This window comes from Pezoporus wallicus, unplaced genomic scaffold (assembly GCF_028554395.1).
Source record: "Pezoporus wallicus isolate ANWC-B61680 ecotype Strahan unplaced genomic scaffold, APGP_CSIRO_Pwel_v1 contig_7293, whole genome shotgun sequence".
Lineage (NCBI taxonomy): Eukaryota > Metazoa > Chordata > Aves > Psittaciformes > Psittacidae > Pezoporus > Pezoporus wallicus.
The window spans coordinates 552,168-569,804 of NW_026637242.1; the positions used below are offsets into that span (position 1 = coordinate 552,168).

General features: G+C 37.4%; 1 protein-coding gene across 1 annotated transcript in view; it reads right to left on the minus strand.

Annotated features, from left to right (window-relative positions):
* The window catches only part of ADAMTS19 (ADAM metallopeptidase with thrombospondin type 1 motif 19), a 149,923-nt gene that overhangs the window by 113,722 nt on the left and 18,564 nt on the right, over window positions 1–17,637 (minus strand). The window contains exon 3 of the mRNA XM_057404374.1: window positions 7,740–7,905. Coding sequence (XP_057260357.1) covers window positions 7,740–7,905 — 166 coding nt within the window. The remainder of the gene's footprint in view (window positions 1–7,739; window positions 7,906–17,637) is intronic.

A 17,637-nucleotide genomic window follows, 5' to 3' on the forward strand; every position in this document is an offset into this window, starting at 1 on the left:
TGCTGATTGTGATGGGGATCAGCATGTTGGCACACACACAGACTGTGTTCTACCCACAACCGTTTTGTCTGATCTCAAAAGTTAAGCAGGGTCAGGTTTGGGTCTTGTCTGGGGTTAGACGATGCAGGGGGACCAAGAGGTTTTCCCCAAGGCTGGAGAGTCATGAGTGGCAGGGTGTGTGGGACAGTATGGGCAAGTATCTAGTCCACTGGGCCCCTCCAGTGCTTTGGAAGCGTCGGAGATGGAAGGCAGCTGTATGGAGTCCCCAGCAACAAGCTGCAGAAACTGCAGAAGGGGACAGTGAAATATTTTGAGCCTGGTGGGCCCATGGCACTTCAGGTCATCAGAGCAGAGATGCAACATAGAGATGGACTCAAGATCGAGGGGTGGACTTAACAATGGACACTATTGCCCAGGTTATTCACGAGTGTGAACACTGCACACAGTCTCTCCTGCTCTGGAAGACTGTTACAAGAGATGGAGCCTGACATCATGGACCAGATAGATTTAGCAGCTTTATAGGGACTGGTCCATGCACTAAGATAAGAGTGATGGTATATTGAAAATGTGGGATCTGAGCATGACGTGAATGGTATGGAATAAGGGGTAGATACTGTCCTGGGTTCAGCAGTAGCAGTCATTTTTCTCCTTCTTGCTAGCTGGTGCAGTGCAGTGTTTTGACTTTTGGCTCGGGAACAGAGCTGATAGAGATGTTTTGGTTTGGCCAAGGACTTTGTGAGCCTCATGCTCTGCCAGGGAGGAGGGGAAGCCAGGAGGAGGCAGAGACAGGACACCTGACCCAAACTGACCAAAGAGGTATTCCATACCACAGCACGTCATGCCCAGGATGTAACTGAGAGTTACCTGGAAGGGCTGGGTGTCTGCAGGGTTGGTGGTGGTATGGGTCAGTGCTTGGTCGGGCTGGGGGGGCGAGTTATTGGTCGGCTGGTGCTGAGGTGTTGTATTCTCTTCTCTTGTTATTTCCTTTATCATTGTTATTATTGGTGGTAGCAGTAGTGATTTGTGTTATACCTTAGTTACTAAACTGGTCTTATCTCAACCCATGGGAGTTGCATTCTTTTCGATTCTCCTCTCCGTCCCTCCGGGAGTAGGGGGAGGGAAAGAAGGGGGGGAGTGAGTGGACGAGTTGCCTGACTGGATTTAAACCACGACACATGTACATAAATTACAGAGAAAACATCTTGATGTAACTGTGTCAGCATAAAAAGCAACAAATATAGATCTGCCACAAATTCAATACGAAGAAAAGACATTTTAGTGATTTGGAAAGAGGAAAGAATATTTTAGATGAATGACAGAGAAATGTACGTAGGGTACAGGTTTGTTGGAAACAAAAAAGTGACTTCAAAGTCAGTGCTGCTGTCATTATAAGCAGCTAAAGTAAAACACCAAAACAAAACCCTGAAAACAGGCTTCTCAAAGAAAGCTCCATACTGAAAATACATTACATTTATGGTAACCTAGAGGTTACCGCTCATGTTAATTTTAACTTTCCCATCAAAAAACACAACAAAAGCCCCATTGCTGCTACAGTACATACGGAAAAAGAAAAAAAAATATATATACAGAAGCAGTACAAGCCAGAAAGTGGTCAGATATGCATACAGCAGTTAGCAATGATATTTAAAATAATTTAATTTAAAACAAAATATAAAATGAAACTCCCTGTTGTAATAACTAAATTCTGTTAGATGCCCTTGAGAGGATATAAAACTTCTGGGACTGATCTCACTGAAGTCACTGAGATGGAGTGAAATTTTTTCCAGCTTCCACAATGGAATATTGGGCTCTCTATTTACAACAAAATGTGATGCTTGAGATGACAATTATAAACACATGCTCTGGAAACAATCAAATATTCAGAAATTTTGAGGAAATCTTTTGTAATTAATCAGTCTCATCTCTAATAGGAAAGTTCCTGCAGCTCATTTTATAACACATGACTACTCTCCAGAAAATAAGTTACTCTTCAGGAAAGTGCTAAAAATGTACCTTAAAGACACTGAACTCACGAATTACTTCTAAAATATAGGATACCAGTGGAAGAAATATCCACAATTTAATATATTTACATTAAATTATGCCTAATATAGATTTAATATAAATAAATTAAAAAAAAAAAAAGTCATTTATCTTCTTCAGTGGTTTCTTGAAGATTACATATGTAAGTGCTTGAGTCCAGCCTGTTATACTTTAGAAGGGCTTACCAATTCCTGTACAACTGGTGATAACGTAAGACATGCTAACACTGCTAAGCAAACAAATTTTCTAAAAGACAAAAAAGCATATATTCTCCAGAAATAAACAATTGCTGCTTGATTGCATAGAATTAGAAACAACTTAGAAATTCATAAGCTACCTAAAATTAATTTTAACCTTTCTCATTTTGATCCTTCAGATACTTGCTTAGCTTTAAATGTACAGCAGCTAGCCTGTAGCTTTGTTTGTGTTTGCTAGCTGTGGATCTACAGCCTAGTATATAAAACATTACATGTATTGTTGTCACACTTTTGAGGATGATTTTTAAAACAACTTCAGTGTCAGGATTTGTGCCAAAAAAACACACCCTATAAGCTACACAACTATGACTTACCATAGAAGCATCTAATGCTCCAAGAGTAGCCTACAGATATAAGTTCAAACTGTAAACTCATTTGGGTTAAAAACGATTTCTCATGAGCCATCTGGTCAATCTGCCTTCCTCCTGCGAGCAGCGATTGATTCCAGTGCAGTTTCCAGCAATACAGTTTGATAATTGTTCACTTCTTTGTAAAAAGTAGCAGCTAATGGGTGAAAACTTTAATATTAGCATGGCTGTTCAGAGAAGTCTGCTAACACACCCCTCCGAAAGTTTTAGCTAGTGGTGCATTTTTATTCATAATTGAGAATAAACAGCCCACAATAAAATACACCACTGTGCTAAACACTAAGATCACAGCAGTCCCATAAACTGTTAAAACCTCTGTCTTTTGGGATTGTAGTGGATAAGAAGACTGCACAGCTCTACAGACAACATGGCTGCAAGGGGCAGTGCCCATCATTTGCATCAGATATCTGCTGGGTTAACAAACCAAAGGACAATCTGTTCTTGGCCAGCCAACCCTTTCCAAATTGCTGGCAGAAATCCCCATCATGTGAGATCTCATTTATCTGAAAATTTTAGCTCATCGCTATGAGCCTTAATAAATGGAATTAGTAATTTTGGTTCAGCAGTAATCAAAAAACTGCCATGATTACTGCCAGATAACATGCAAAATAGGCTTTAACAAAAACACTTGTTTTTTTACATACTCATAAGTAAACATTACAACAAATTGCTCATTACTGAAGGTACAGTATGTAAGAGGTAATACCTCCTGCAAAAAATCCTACCAACATCAATAAAGCATGTGCTAACAAGTCAGATTAACTGGAAAAAAAAGAACCCAACCCTGCCTCTTGAGAATAAAAAAACATAAATTTGTCTAAAAACTGCAATTACACTGGCAAAATAAAAGCAATAAATGTTACAGGAGGGCTCTATGCAGTAAGACTTCCATGTTTTGTGCAACTATAGAAAATATGGAGATTCCATATTAATTTCTTACTGAAACACAGTTGATTGAAAAGAAAGCTATAAATACCCCAGTACTCCAGCAAGAAGGCTAGAAATACTGCAGCAAGTGCATTTGACATTCAGTAGGCAATTGGTAAAAAAGAGAAAAAAACAAGAAGTGTTAACAAAACAATAAAAATTCCTCTCCCTCTCCCCTCCTCTCCCTTGAAACTAAAATAGCTGAAAATCCAGCTACTATAACCACAGGTTGCATAAAGTATCCAAGACAACATAGAACGAGCTCTGACTACAGGACTCCTGGACACTTAAGTCCTTAGGCACAAAAGCATTTCCTGAATATGTCCACAGGAGGCTCACACAACAGAGTGACCACCATTACTCTCCAGGCTTTCTTCTCTCAGAAAAAAAGAAAATGGGTACCCTAGCCAAACAGAAATTGCAGTATTCTGGCTAGGTAAGGAATATTCAGGAGCTCAGGAAGCCACAAGCTATACCTTCACTATAGTTTGGATAGGTATTTGAATGTCTTAAAGCAGAGTGGTAACTTCTTTCTTGCCCAAGGAATGGGAACCAATACCTCAAATACCACCAGTCTCCATCCAGTGAAATCTCATAGATGCAGACCTATGACCAATATTGTTTATGCATTTTATTTCATTATTATCACATGGAAACAGGCTGTCGAGCAAGAGCCAACACAGCTCTCCCAGCTGACTGCCCAGTTTACATTCCATAAAGTCAAACTTTTGCTTTTGATCAGGTGAAACTAGCAGGCTTTTTCCTGAAAACCAGCATCACTCTAAGAAAAGCAGCACAATGTACTCATGACTCAGAACAGTATACCATTTATTGCCAGAACTGAGAAGAGGAGGCTTCCAGTGTCCCAGATACAAAAGTGATTCAAAACTCAAACCTACTGTACCCTGGATAACAGCTCTTGCTCACTAGCCTTTGTGAAAAGGAATGACCATATGAGAAGATTTCTCCCTGCCCCCAGTGTGTGCCCCATTCTTTTACAACTAGTTAGGTTTACTGTACAAAGAACTTCACCCTTGAGCAAGTGCTTCAGATTAGGTAGAAGGAAAAGAGCCTGGCTTTCCAATGTGGCCCTTTGCTCTAATTACAACTGCTTCTCTCACATTTTCTCTATAACACACTTGTGAACTGGTTGCTTTTAAAGGTTTCAAAGACCATGTGCTAAAGAAGGGTGTGAAGCGTGAGATCTGTATATGTTCATCTGGCTTGCGTATGTAAATAACTCACACATTCAACAAAAGGATATACAAGCACAGTCTTACAAATCCGAAAAGCATTTGCTTCTGTTGGTATGATTCTCTTCTACCCCTAATTAACAAGAAAGCTCCACCCCATTCACAAAAACAAGTTCTTAATTCTCTGGAAACACGTTTGGCTGTGTAACATCTTTCAATCCAGCCCACAACAGTAACAGACAACAAACAATACCTTTTTTGATTGCCTTTTCTAGATCTCATGAAAAGCTATTGTTTCCAGCAGTGATCCTTCAACACCTCCAGCACTGATATTCATCCCTTCTAATAATTACATTTCATCACTGGCAATACACAACTGCTTGATAGGTAGCCAGTCTTTCAGATCAATCTGGCCCTAAACCAGCAGCCTAAAAACCTGTCTCAGAGAACCTATTCTGACATGAGTACCACAGAAGCAAGAGATCCTCTTGTAAGATAGGTCCATACTGGTAAGAACGTGCCCTACTGCCAAGACAAATAGTTCCTCTGTGTCATACAGCTACAACTATCAAAGTGCATTACCTGAGAGTATCAGAGAGCCGATATAATCGTATGTTTTATTGTTGCTTCACTGAGCTACTTAATTTAGGATTTGACTTGAAATATTTCTGAAAGGTTTATTTTTGTTGCTTTAAGGTCGTGCCTGTACTGTGAATATTTAGGTGATATTTACTTAACTGCATGTCATACCAGCAAATGTTCCTACACAGAGTTTTTACGTATGTAACTTACTGCAGCTCCTCTTAGTAAAATAACCTGTAGCAGCAGGGTGAGGGACTGGTCTTACTACAGCAACAGCATCAGTTAGAAATTGCCAATTAACCCCCCTGGCAACATGGTTATGCCAGCAGATGCTAATCAGTTATGCACAGCTTGTGTTACTTCAAATTTTCAGGGTTGTAATAGAGATAATGAAACCTATTTCAAGCAAATATTTGAATCTCTGTTGACAGACTATTCGCACCAAATCAGAGCCTTGAGCATAAGATTATTAAAACAGAGTAAGATGGCTTTCCCATTTTAGAGCATAAGAGAAAGTGAAAGGATGACTGGCAATGAACATGACGGAAAAATAATGTCCTTGAGAAGAGTCTGCATTTTTACTCATTATCATATTTCATACTATTGTTGCTATTTATCAGATGCCTCTCTCCCCTTTCTCAGTGCAAACATCATGCATACTTCTTATTTTCTCTTCTCACTCCCAAACGCGTGGGCATGTACCTCTAACTTACTTATTACTAATGGGGAAGAATAACCAGCACTGTATATGTGAACAACTTTTGCTAATAAAGAAAACTTCTCTTTTAGATGAGATGTGGTAATGAAACACAATACCTAGAAGAGAAATATACAGCCTGCTGGACAAAGTTACACATCATTTACTTAGTTCATCTTTATAACTAAACAAAGAGCCTTGCTTTGCTGCTTCATCTTTGATTTCAACCCATGGATGGATGCCTAATTATAAAAGCAATAATGGAAAAAAAAATTGACACATTTTTCTGTAACCACATAAAATGGACAGAGCAGTAGAAATGTTCAGGAAGAACCGCACAGCCACAGAAAAGTTTATCTTAGATGGGATGTCTGGTGGTCAGCTAGGCCAACCTCATGCTCTAGTCAGGGCAAGCATCAAAGTAAGATCAACTCTCTTAAGAGCTATTTCCATCTACATTTTCTAAAGTCTGAGGAGGCTGACTTTACAGCTTCTCCAGTGCAAAATGTGCTTGCTGAGATTATTTTTTCCTTATGCCCAACTGAAATTTCCTTGAATATAACTTACAACTTTCTTTCATTCTGTCTTACCATATCTCTAAGGAAAGCATGGCTTCATCTTCTCTCTGAAGCCCCTTAGGTACCAGAAGACTGCACCTGCATCCTTCCTTTGCCGTTCTTTGTCAGTATGAATAACCCAGTTCCTTCTGCCTCACCCCAAATGTCACATGCTCCAGCTCCCTAGCCCAATCAGGCTAGCTGTGCTATTTCTACTAGCAAAGTAGAAAACAGCTTTGCTATTTCCACTTTGTCAGTATCTCACTTTTACTGTGTTAAGGAGACATGGTAAAAATGCCTATAAATATACATTCATTATGCTTTATTTCCTGGGACAAAAAATAATTTCTCACAACAACATTAAAACACCCTCAGCTCATGCTGAGTTCAAAAGATTTAGATGTCTTCTATCCTTTGAAGAAGAGCAGCTGCCAATGAAGCAGAAATAACAGAATGTCATCTTTCACAAGCCATTTTTCCCCTCTCCACTGAAAACTATGAAGACATCCTTATGTACAAAAATTTTGTTGAAACCCTTCTACTTCAACAACTTCTTCTACCTGCCATTGAGGAAGATACATTAGGATTGTTTCATACAGATGTGTCAATCAGAGCAAGAACACAAAAATCATTTCATATCAGTGTCAGACCCATTTGGGAGTTCAAGACTTATTACTAACCAAAACTATGCAACCACTTAAAATGGAAAATCAAGTAAAATCACTGCACATAGTAAGTAATTAAGTAACTAGAAAAACACAGAAGGACAAGAAATAGGTTGTAATTATTAAGTCAAAGCAAAAGAAGACCTGAAGATTTCTACTTTCAAATATACATGTATGTGAATATATATTCACCCTTTACTTTCAAAAATATATATAAATATATATTCATATATATGAATACCTATTTATATATATTTTTGAAATATATATGAATATATATACACTCTCTTCCGATGAGTGAAACAGCAGCCTAAGCATGTCACCTCAAAGCCCATCATGAGGTACATGAATAATCAGATATGCTTTTGCTGGGGGTGTTTTCAGCTACTCTCTACATATCTTAAAAATACGTCTGCTACATTAGACTTTTTAGCAAGATTTGTATATTACCTGTAACAACACCACAGTACTGATTCTGAGAAGCTGGCTTTTCAGTCAGTTTCTCCTCTACGGATCTTTTTCGCCTGTACACCCTGTGTGCATGACCTGTCACAGCCAAAGTGCGATTCAGTGGCTCAATAAATATGAAGTCCTCATTAATCTGTATAAATCCCATCTGCAAAGGAAAACAAAAGGAACACATAAGAATTAAAGAAGTTATGAAATTGTGCACAGTCTTGCAGTAGAAAAATACCCACAAAACTCTATTTAAGAAAACCCTTTGTTTTAGTAACCTTACCAGCAAGGTGACTACCTTTATATTTTACAAGCTATTCTACTGAAGTGAAGCGGAATAAATTTCATTTATTTCAACTAATTTGGGTGGGTGGGTAGCTACATGCCCATAGCAGACGCACAGTAAAAGATATGGAATGTTAAAAGTTTGCTCTGGGGGACCCATGGGGTCAATTAAATATGTACAGCATGTATAGAGAAGTTTATACATTAGGTTTATTACTCAGTGTAGTGTCATATTTTTAGATAACTATATTTAATGAAATAACAGGAATAATCTAGGGCATATGAATACATCCTGAACAAATACGAAGCTCGAAAAGACACCTTTTGACACTCCCTTTACAATTCTTCAATTAAAAAAAAAAAAAAAAAGGAATTAAAAAAAGACAGCAATCCCTCCTGGCTTGCCAGCAGCTAAAACAGAAAAGCATCCTAATACAGCCATCTAGTTGGATAGCTTCTCCCCAATCCCAACATATTTATACATACAAAAATACATAAAAAGCTAACACACCAGATGTATATCCAATATTAGAAAAGTGTGGCCAAAGTTAAAAAAAACAACTATGAAACATATTCATATAAATACCATAAAAATCTAACTCAGCTCAAATCGTTAAGCTGCCAACAGACAGTAGTTCCTATCAAGAGTAAAGCTAGGGACAGCAAGGTCTTGTAGGTTGTTTTTTTTTTAACTCCTAGAAAATTCATCAGCAAGACTGATGGTTAATTTTCTCATTCCCTAAACTTAAAAACCTGTTAAACGCTTTTGCTATGAAAAGCAAACAACGTTGTACATGTGGCTACGAGAAGCAAAGAGCTCTTCTGCATGTAATAATATAGTATGAATGGAGAGAAATAAAAAAGAATTTTGTTTCTTCCGGCATTATGTAGATGCCATTATCACATTGCCTATCCCACCTGATATATCAATAAATCACCAAAATTAAATTCTGATCAAAGCAAGAAAATTGTTATTAAGTTCTATAGCTGGTACAAAATACAGTCTCTTTCACACATAAGACAGCATAACTTTAAAATAAAAAAAAAAAACAAAACTATCTCTCCGCACAAGCACATTTATATAAATGTAAATTCATGAATTTATTTTTTCAATCAATCAGCTACACTAGCTACAGAACACTGAACAGGTTCAACGGCCACTCTTAATATTGTACAGAAACATAAGTGTATTTGGGTTTTTCTGGCTATTCTGTTTCCTTCTTGCACTTACTTTTTAGGCCAGTTTATCTTCACCATAAACTTCAAATATTATAAATTTAGAATATTAGCTACTTTGAATTGCTAAGTACTTTCCATAAACCTACCAGATACCACTTCTGTATCTTGAATACTGTTACTTTTAAATAACAATTAACTTTTCTAGTATAAACTAAGTGATGATGAATGAAATTTTAGTGTAAAACATAGCTCTCAAACACTAATAAAATGCATAAAGAATTCTTCACTCAAGTTTTATGTCTAGCACTGAATTTCACTCAGATTTTTAATTTGAATCATTATTTAGCTGAAAGATGCTGATAAACTCTGGATATAGAACATGAATAGCTGTCCACCACCTGCTGCAGGTGCTGCAGTTTCCCCCTGTCCATCTAGAAAAAACAAGATCTTAGTCCACTTGAACAAAGATAAATCATTGCACATTTGTCATCTTTCTTTTGCTTTCATTCTCTTTGCTGCAAAACGAAACCAGGGCTTTAAGATGCTGTTCTTCAGATTGACAACTAGATATACAGAGAAGCTGTGCTCGGACCGCTGACACCCTGTTTTCTTTCATCTCCTGGTACAAACTGAAGGTTAATCCAGTGGTAGGGAGCTCTGAAAATTATTGCCAGTCTCTTGAGTCAGAAGAATTGAACAGATAAAAAGTCTATTGAATAAAACTGAACATAGTAATATATATTCAAGCAGTTAACTTTAAAGCAAATCTAGGCAATTAAATAAACTCTACAATCATTTGGGCTACTTTGAAAAAAAAAAAGTGACTATTTCTCAATCTCTTGGACAATTTCGTGGTAGAAAAGGGAAGATGAAGCTGTATCCTTGTCAACCATGCCCTTATTTTTTCATAATCATTAGAAGTGAAGATCTTCTACCATAAAACTAAACACAGAAAGCAGAGAAAGACAAAGCCATGCATTAAACCACCACAGTTTCAACACGTTTTCAGATATTAGATGCAAGGGACAAACACAGGCTTCAGAAAGTTCAAATGGCAAAACCTCCATGTCATGAAAATGCAAATCAAAATTAAAAAAAAAAAAAAAAAAAGCATCTGGGTTACAACTGTGGTCTGAAGAACTGATCCATCTCCCAGTAGTTTCATCTGAAAAACTAACACTGCTCACAGCTGCAATTGCAAAAGCTACCAGGATGATGGACAGATCTCATGCAGAGGTAACACAATAAACCATTTCCCCCCCTGCATTCATGTATCCTTGCATTTTCAGTTTCTTACCTGAAATAAAACAAAACTTAAATGTTGCAAGCATACGTCTCAGCACAGTTCAAAGCCCAGGACAACCTCATTTGACAAAAAATTCCTCAGATCCCCTAAGTCAGGATGACTGGATATTTGTTTTGCACTTTATTTATTTTATGCAGTACTTAGGTACAAGGCAGACTTCATCAAATGATCATGATAAAGCATTACATAGGACTAAGAACAGACACTTTCCCTAACAAAGGAAAGCTTTCCATAACATACTCACTTTCTTAAACAAAAGCCATGTGGAAATGCCAGCCCTGAATGAAAATTAACCTTTGTCTTGTCTAAAATAAAAATTGTTCACACCTGAAATATGCCAATAATCACGAAAAGAAAGCATATGAGAATTCTGAAATACAAAAGCTGGACCTTTTTTCTTACATCCAATTGGAAATATCATAGATGAAAGATGAAGAATGAAAAATATTTCAATATTCTGGGCAATTGCATCTGATAGAAGACATCATAGGATAAACTGTTATGCCACCTCATTTCTAACATCTATGTTAGAATGCTCATGTTAATCTTTTCTGCCCAGTATTTCATACCTAAAAGGACAGCAATTTCTTTTTTCCTATTTGGAGCATATATATTTGACATTCTGTCATGTATTCTACAACAACCTGAAGTCTACTGTTTCTAATAAAGTTATATTACCATGAGAAGCTATACAAACATAAAAGTGAACCAAATTTGTGAAGACCACCTATGCATATATTTACCAGATACTGGGTATAAGCCAGGAAATGTCGAGATTGGCAAAGGTTTCTTTCAACTCTTATATACTTTTCCTTGTATACCAATTCAGAGTGGCAGCTTGTTACCATTCAAAGTTGAAACAATGCAGATTTTTAATGTAATACTATTTCTTGCAGTATTTATACAAATGAGGCATCAAGGGAATGGAAGAAAAATGTGTATGTTTTCCTATGAACAGGAACCGATAAGAAAAGAAGAAAATGTATTTTCCTTGCTGTCATCACAAAAGAAAAAAAGGGGGGGATGACAGAAGAATATCTACATGTATGTTTCAGAGTTTGAGATTAAGTCATTCTCCTTTTAATATTGCAGAAAAGAGATGGGGCACAGATAATACTGTGTCAAAAAGGAGATCTTACATGCCACAAGACAGTGGCATGTAATAGCCTAATGAAATAGCATTTTGCCAGTATGTGGTTTTCATCACAGGTATTCACTGAAAAGCAGTAATAAATGCAGATTATATACACAGACTTCTAAGAAATGTCAGAATATTAAGGCTTTTTTTACTTTTTTTAAACAGTTTGCCAGCTCCAAAGGATGAGTCTCAGTGGTCTACAATTTCTCATTAGTCATTCATGCAGTAGTTTCTAATTCTGTGTCTTGACATGTCAAAGCAAAATAATTCATTTACTAAACAATTCACTATTGTGGTGGGTTGACCTTGGCCAGCATGCACCCTGCCGCTCTCCTATTCCCATTCCCCAATAGGGCAGGCAGAGAAAATAGGATTAAAAAGAAAACCTCATGGATTGAGATAGGGACAGGGAGATAGGGACAGACAGTTACTGCCATCATGGGCAAATAAAACTTCACTTGCAGAAAATTAATTTCTTACCAATTAAAATATATTTGGATAGTGAGAAACAAAACCAAATGAAAACAACACCTTTGCCCTGCACCCCGGGCAGCACAGAGTGGGTGGGGAATGGGGGATAGAGTCAGCACATAAAAGTTTTTCTGCTGCTTCCTCACACTTTCCACTTCTTCCTTTCCATGGGCTGCAGTCCTTCAGGATAAATTGACTCCAGACTAGGCTTTCCATGGCCTGCAGGGTCCTCCTTGTTCTGGCCTGGGGCTCTCCATAGGGAGGACCCCTGAGGAACCTGCAGTGAGGATATATGCTCCAGTGCCTGGGCACCAACTCTTCCTCTGGCCTTGGTGTCTGCAGGGATGTTATTCTCATTTTATTTCCTCACTCCTCACACTGCTGGACAGCATTTTACCTTTTCTTTCTTCCAGAGGCATTGCCATCTTGGCTGAGTGGCTCAGCTGTGCCGTGCAGCAGGTCTGCGGGAGACCAGTGGAATCAGCTGTGCCTGGCACAGGGCAGTCCAAGGTGCCATCCCACAGAGGCAATCTGTACAGAGTTTCATACCTGTGACCTTCTTGCAGGTTATTTCTACCAGCTGCATGTTTGCATAGACACAGGTGTTATCTAATAACGGTGTGTTCCTCTAAACAAGTGGTAGATTTAAAATTTGCTAATTCTCATCTGAAGTAAACTCCCACTGTGTTACATCTTCCCTGTTTTCTCACTACTCTTTTACCTCCTCATGCATTTAACAGTCACCTTAAACTAGGTTTTAGTAATAAATGGACATAGAGTTGCCATGATCACAACAAAATTTTCCCTGCAGTGTACTCTCCGCTGTGTCTCATCTGAAGCAGATGCACACAGTGTGCTAGGAATGACTGTACGGAATTACTTCTTCAGGTTCCCACCATACCGCCCTAAGCTAGTAATAATACTGTCATAGAAAAACTGTGCCGCCATCAGATGTAGAAAATGTACGTACAGCTTAATAAGCCTATTATAGCCATCAGCACAAAAATATTAATGTCATCTGCAGTATAAAAATGAAAGGTTCACTTCAATGTACAGTGCAAAAGGCAGTTCTTGTTTACTACTGCAACACTTACTAGTTTTGAAACGCATTTGGGTAATGTCAGACTCTTTACTATTTGCAAAATGTGCCAGAACTGAAGATTTATTCTTGACTAAAGAGGTAAAATCTTTAATTTGAATATTGGTATTCCACTTTAAAGAAGATTTGCCTCCATGATTTTAAAAGCCCCAGATTAAATTTAGTATCATGACTCTAACAATGCCATCAGAACCTACCTTCAGCTTAAACTCAACAAAAAAAGTCTCTAGCTCTTACTAATTTTATAATAAAGCTCAAACAACTTTTCAAATTGCATAAGCAGCAGGGTAAGAAGTTCACATGCTCGCATTACTCAAACACACGACAGCTTTCCATCTGCAAGCACCTTCCTTGCTGAAAGCTGAAGAAACTGCACATACGTACCAGCAACTTTTGTCTTCAATTAACTGCAATTTAGGTCTTCGTACAGCATACACGTTGTACTTCTAGAGGTTTTCCCTATCTAGCTGCTCACTCCACTCTGTTGCATAGAGTTAGAAGTCATGGTGGGAAGAGAGTCAGTATTATGTCTGTTGACTGGTTTTCAGCTGCCTACATAGCATTCAATCCAGTACTTCCCGTGATTTTTCTTTTTCTTTTTTTTTCTTTCTTTTGTGTAGGTCTGCACTCTACGTAAGTACACATATATGCACAGTGCCGTATGTACAGGCCATACCGTATAGCCCAGACGGAGGAGAAACAGACCATTATGCAGAGACTACTGAGTTAAAAGCGTTAAAAGAGTTAAAGTGTTCAGGTACTGGCCCCAAAATTTAAGACCTGTAGAAACAATTTTTCCACGGCTTTTAAACTCTTCCAAACTCCTCTACTTTCAGTATGGTTTAAGATACAAAATACCCTGAATCTTTAGGAAAGTTATTCTTTATAGGATGCTGCTCTCATGATGTTTAAGATGAAGATTACTTTTATCAAAACTGATGCTGCACATGCAGAGGGATTTCATTTTTGTTAGATGAATGCTAGAATGAAGTAGAATAGTGAAGCATGCAAAACTGAGATGGGTTTGCATATTCTGATGCATTTTAACAGGTACTATTATTCACATAAACTTAGTCAACTGAGCAAGAATCTCTCAAGGTAACAATGGAGAGTGAAGTGTAAGGTGACCATGGAAAGGGCACAAATCCAAATTAATCTAATTTGTTGAAAAGAAAATGAAGTAAAGAAGACCAAATGACGTAAAGAAGACCAAATGATAAAGAAACTACAGGCATCAAGTCCACACAGAAGGTCTGCGGTTGTCACCCCTCAAACTTCCATTTGCCCATTAATTCACAGCTAACCAAACCCGAAGATGTTTGGCATTTCCTCCAGATTCCAAATGTCATGTTTCCAAGCCAGAAATATTTTCTTTTGTAGGCCTAAGTAGCCCTCTATAAACACATTATTAGAAATCACTGCTGTGTTTGGTACAAGTGCTGCTTAAATTGCCCATATTCTAATATTTGTTATGATTTTTAAACTGTCTTCACAGCGCAGGATGATATCTAAACAAAGTAGTCTATTTGAGAAGTGACCACAATCAATTATTGACTACCTCCACAATAAAAATATTTTAATAAGGCTATGACTGCAACAAATTATTTTGTAATACAAGTTTGAGATCTACCTCAAGATGTTACTGGTTATTTCATGTTAGCTTTACTGAATGCAAGTACCTAAAATAAATTCTAACGTTTGTGCCTTTTGTTTAGAAACCTCCTCAGCTATATTTTCATTTCTCAAGAGGTTTTTTTTACAGGGCAATCTTTCAACAAAAATGTGTAAACTGCATCATTGTTTCAGTATCGCTTTTCAAATCTTGATATCCTGCTTTTCAAATCAATTTTTCATCTAGTAAAGTTGTCCTCACTCTGGTTTGCCAGGCTTGCTGACCACTTCTACCACTTCTAAAACTGCTGATTGACAATATTAAGAATGCAATCACATCTATTTTAAGTATATATGCACAACTGGACAGGGTCAGAACAAAGGTCTAACCTGCACAGTATCCTCTCACTGATGGCGTGTAAAAGATGACAAGACACAACATAAGACAGAGCAAATGTAGTTTCTATGCTTACAGTCTACAGTAAACCCCAGTAGGGAACTGGTATCAGTAGCTTTACAGTTTACATGAACTTTAACTGCAGTGGAAATAAACAGAATAACTTCTCCCCTTCTCATTTGCTTGTTTACGAGATTACAGGTCAAAAAAAGCACTATTAAAGAGTTATTTGCCATGCAGAAAAGGTTGAATTTCTACATGATGAAAAAGACTGAGAAGATACAAAACTAAAACTAATTAGCTTTCTTTTTCCAAACTCGGGAAATGAGATCTCAAAAATACATCAGGATTATTAATATGAATTATGATAAGAAACATACGGAAAAGGATCTATTAAGATCCTAACACTCACCATGCCACTCACTAGTAAACAAGCATTCAATACAGACAAAACGAAACTGCAGAATACATTAAATTTATCAATTCTAATCTCTCTCATTTAAGTATCTTTTTTTAGACAAAAGCACAAAATGTGCTTCCTAAACTCATAGTGGTGTTCTAAAATCAGAAACATTCCATCACTGCCATTAGCAGTGAAACTCACAAATCTGACACAAGTTCCTTCAAGTGCGTTGCACAACTTTCTGCGCAATCTAACATACTGGTCGTCAGCTTCAAGTGACTAGCTCTTCACATGCTAATTCCTCTGTTCATCTTAATACAAATATCAACTGGCTATAGATTATTGCAACAATACTGTCATATCACTCATGGAGTCCGCTTTTTCAGCTTCTGCCACGAGTTCCAGAAAAGTCAATGCATTTTAAATTACTCTACACTTATGCTTTGATCTCCAAAAAAATCCAGTAGAACTGATAAACCAATTTTCAAATGCTGAAATTACATATTCAAGCTCCTTTTCCTTTCCCCCATCCAAGAAGCTCTTGCCCAGGTTTTGCCTGATTAAGCTGTGGCTTAAAGAACCAATCCTCCTTCCCCACCCCCAAACTTCGCAAAGGAAAACACATCCCAATACACAAAAAAAGCTGTGTGTTCTGTGAAAGAGAGAAACTCTGGCAGAAAAGACCACCTGCTGCCAAGTGAATCATTCGGACTTCTCCAGTGCTTATCAGAGCACTTGGCATTAATACAGGACATGCATATTTTTCATAAACAAATGACACTGTCTTGAAAGAAGCACCAGCCGAGAGGACAAGGGGCTGATTCGTCTAGTGAAGAATGGCACAATGGATTTCAGGTTTTTTATTACTGTCTTGAAGTCATAAGAAGACATTTGATCTTTTTACTCTAGACAGGATATCAAAGAAAGATAATTATACATCACTCGTGAAATTGTAGGCTTGCTTACAAGGTTCACTTGAATATTAAAAACAGATTCAGCTAAACGCAACTTGCGAAATCTAATGAAATTTTCTCTTTATGTGATGTGTAGCATGCATTATTTCATTCTCATTATAATGCCTCACTTCTTACTGCTTAAACCCTATAGGAGTGAAAAATTAACAAAGAACAAGAAAGTCTAGAACAGGCAATGTATATTGCCTCTGTATTTTAGACATGTTAGATCCACAGATCAAGGCTAGCACCCCATGCATTCAAGACTTCATAAAATACAGGCTTTCTTACTCTTACCCTTGTAACACAGATCCCTTATCAGCCTAGATTTCTTTTAAATGTATTTCCTTGCTGTCACTGTTAATTAGTTTCAATATAACTGCTCTATTTTTTGATTTGCAATTATTATATATATATCTGATGATGAATATTTGATATATTCAAATAATTGAAATTTATTTGAAATTATTTTCAGACTTTTCTAATAGTTGGTAATCTTTCCAATTTTCTAACCTTATTTATGGCTAGTACTTTAGATCCAGCTGATCCTGGTTCTATGTTGTTTTCCTCCTTGGACAGCTTTCCAGGCTCCTTAATATTCACTCGAGTGCTTTTGTAAGAGGTAATCATATTGTATCCTAGTTTCTGCTGTGTGATGATAAACACACCAGCCTTTAGCTGTTGTTTGATGAAACAGGCTTTACTACTGTAATTATTCTTTCAGACACAACTGATTTCCTCTCTCCAAATACCAGCAAACAGAACTACCAGCTATATTTCATCTACCATTCCACTGCAACTTTGTCAAATGAGAACTGACAAGTTTGTATCCCCACTAAATGTCTTTCACCAGTAAGATGCATCTTTCACACCTACATCATGCCTGATGGCTCATAATGATGCTGTGATCAGCAAATACACAATCTTTTCCTCCTCCTGTCACAGTCAGCTAAATCACCAGTTTCTAAAGCAAATCTGTAAATGTAGTATAGAAGCAGTAAGTCACACTAAAAGCCACTTACACCAGCCTTTGGTCTGTTTAATTCCCCT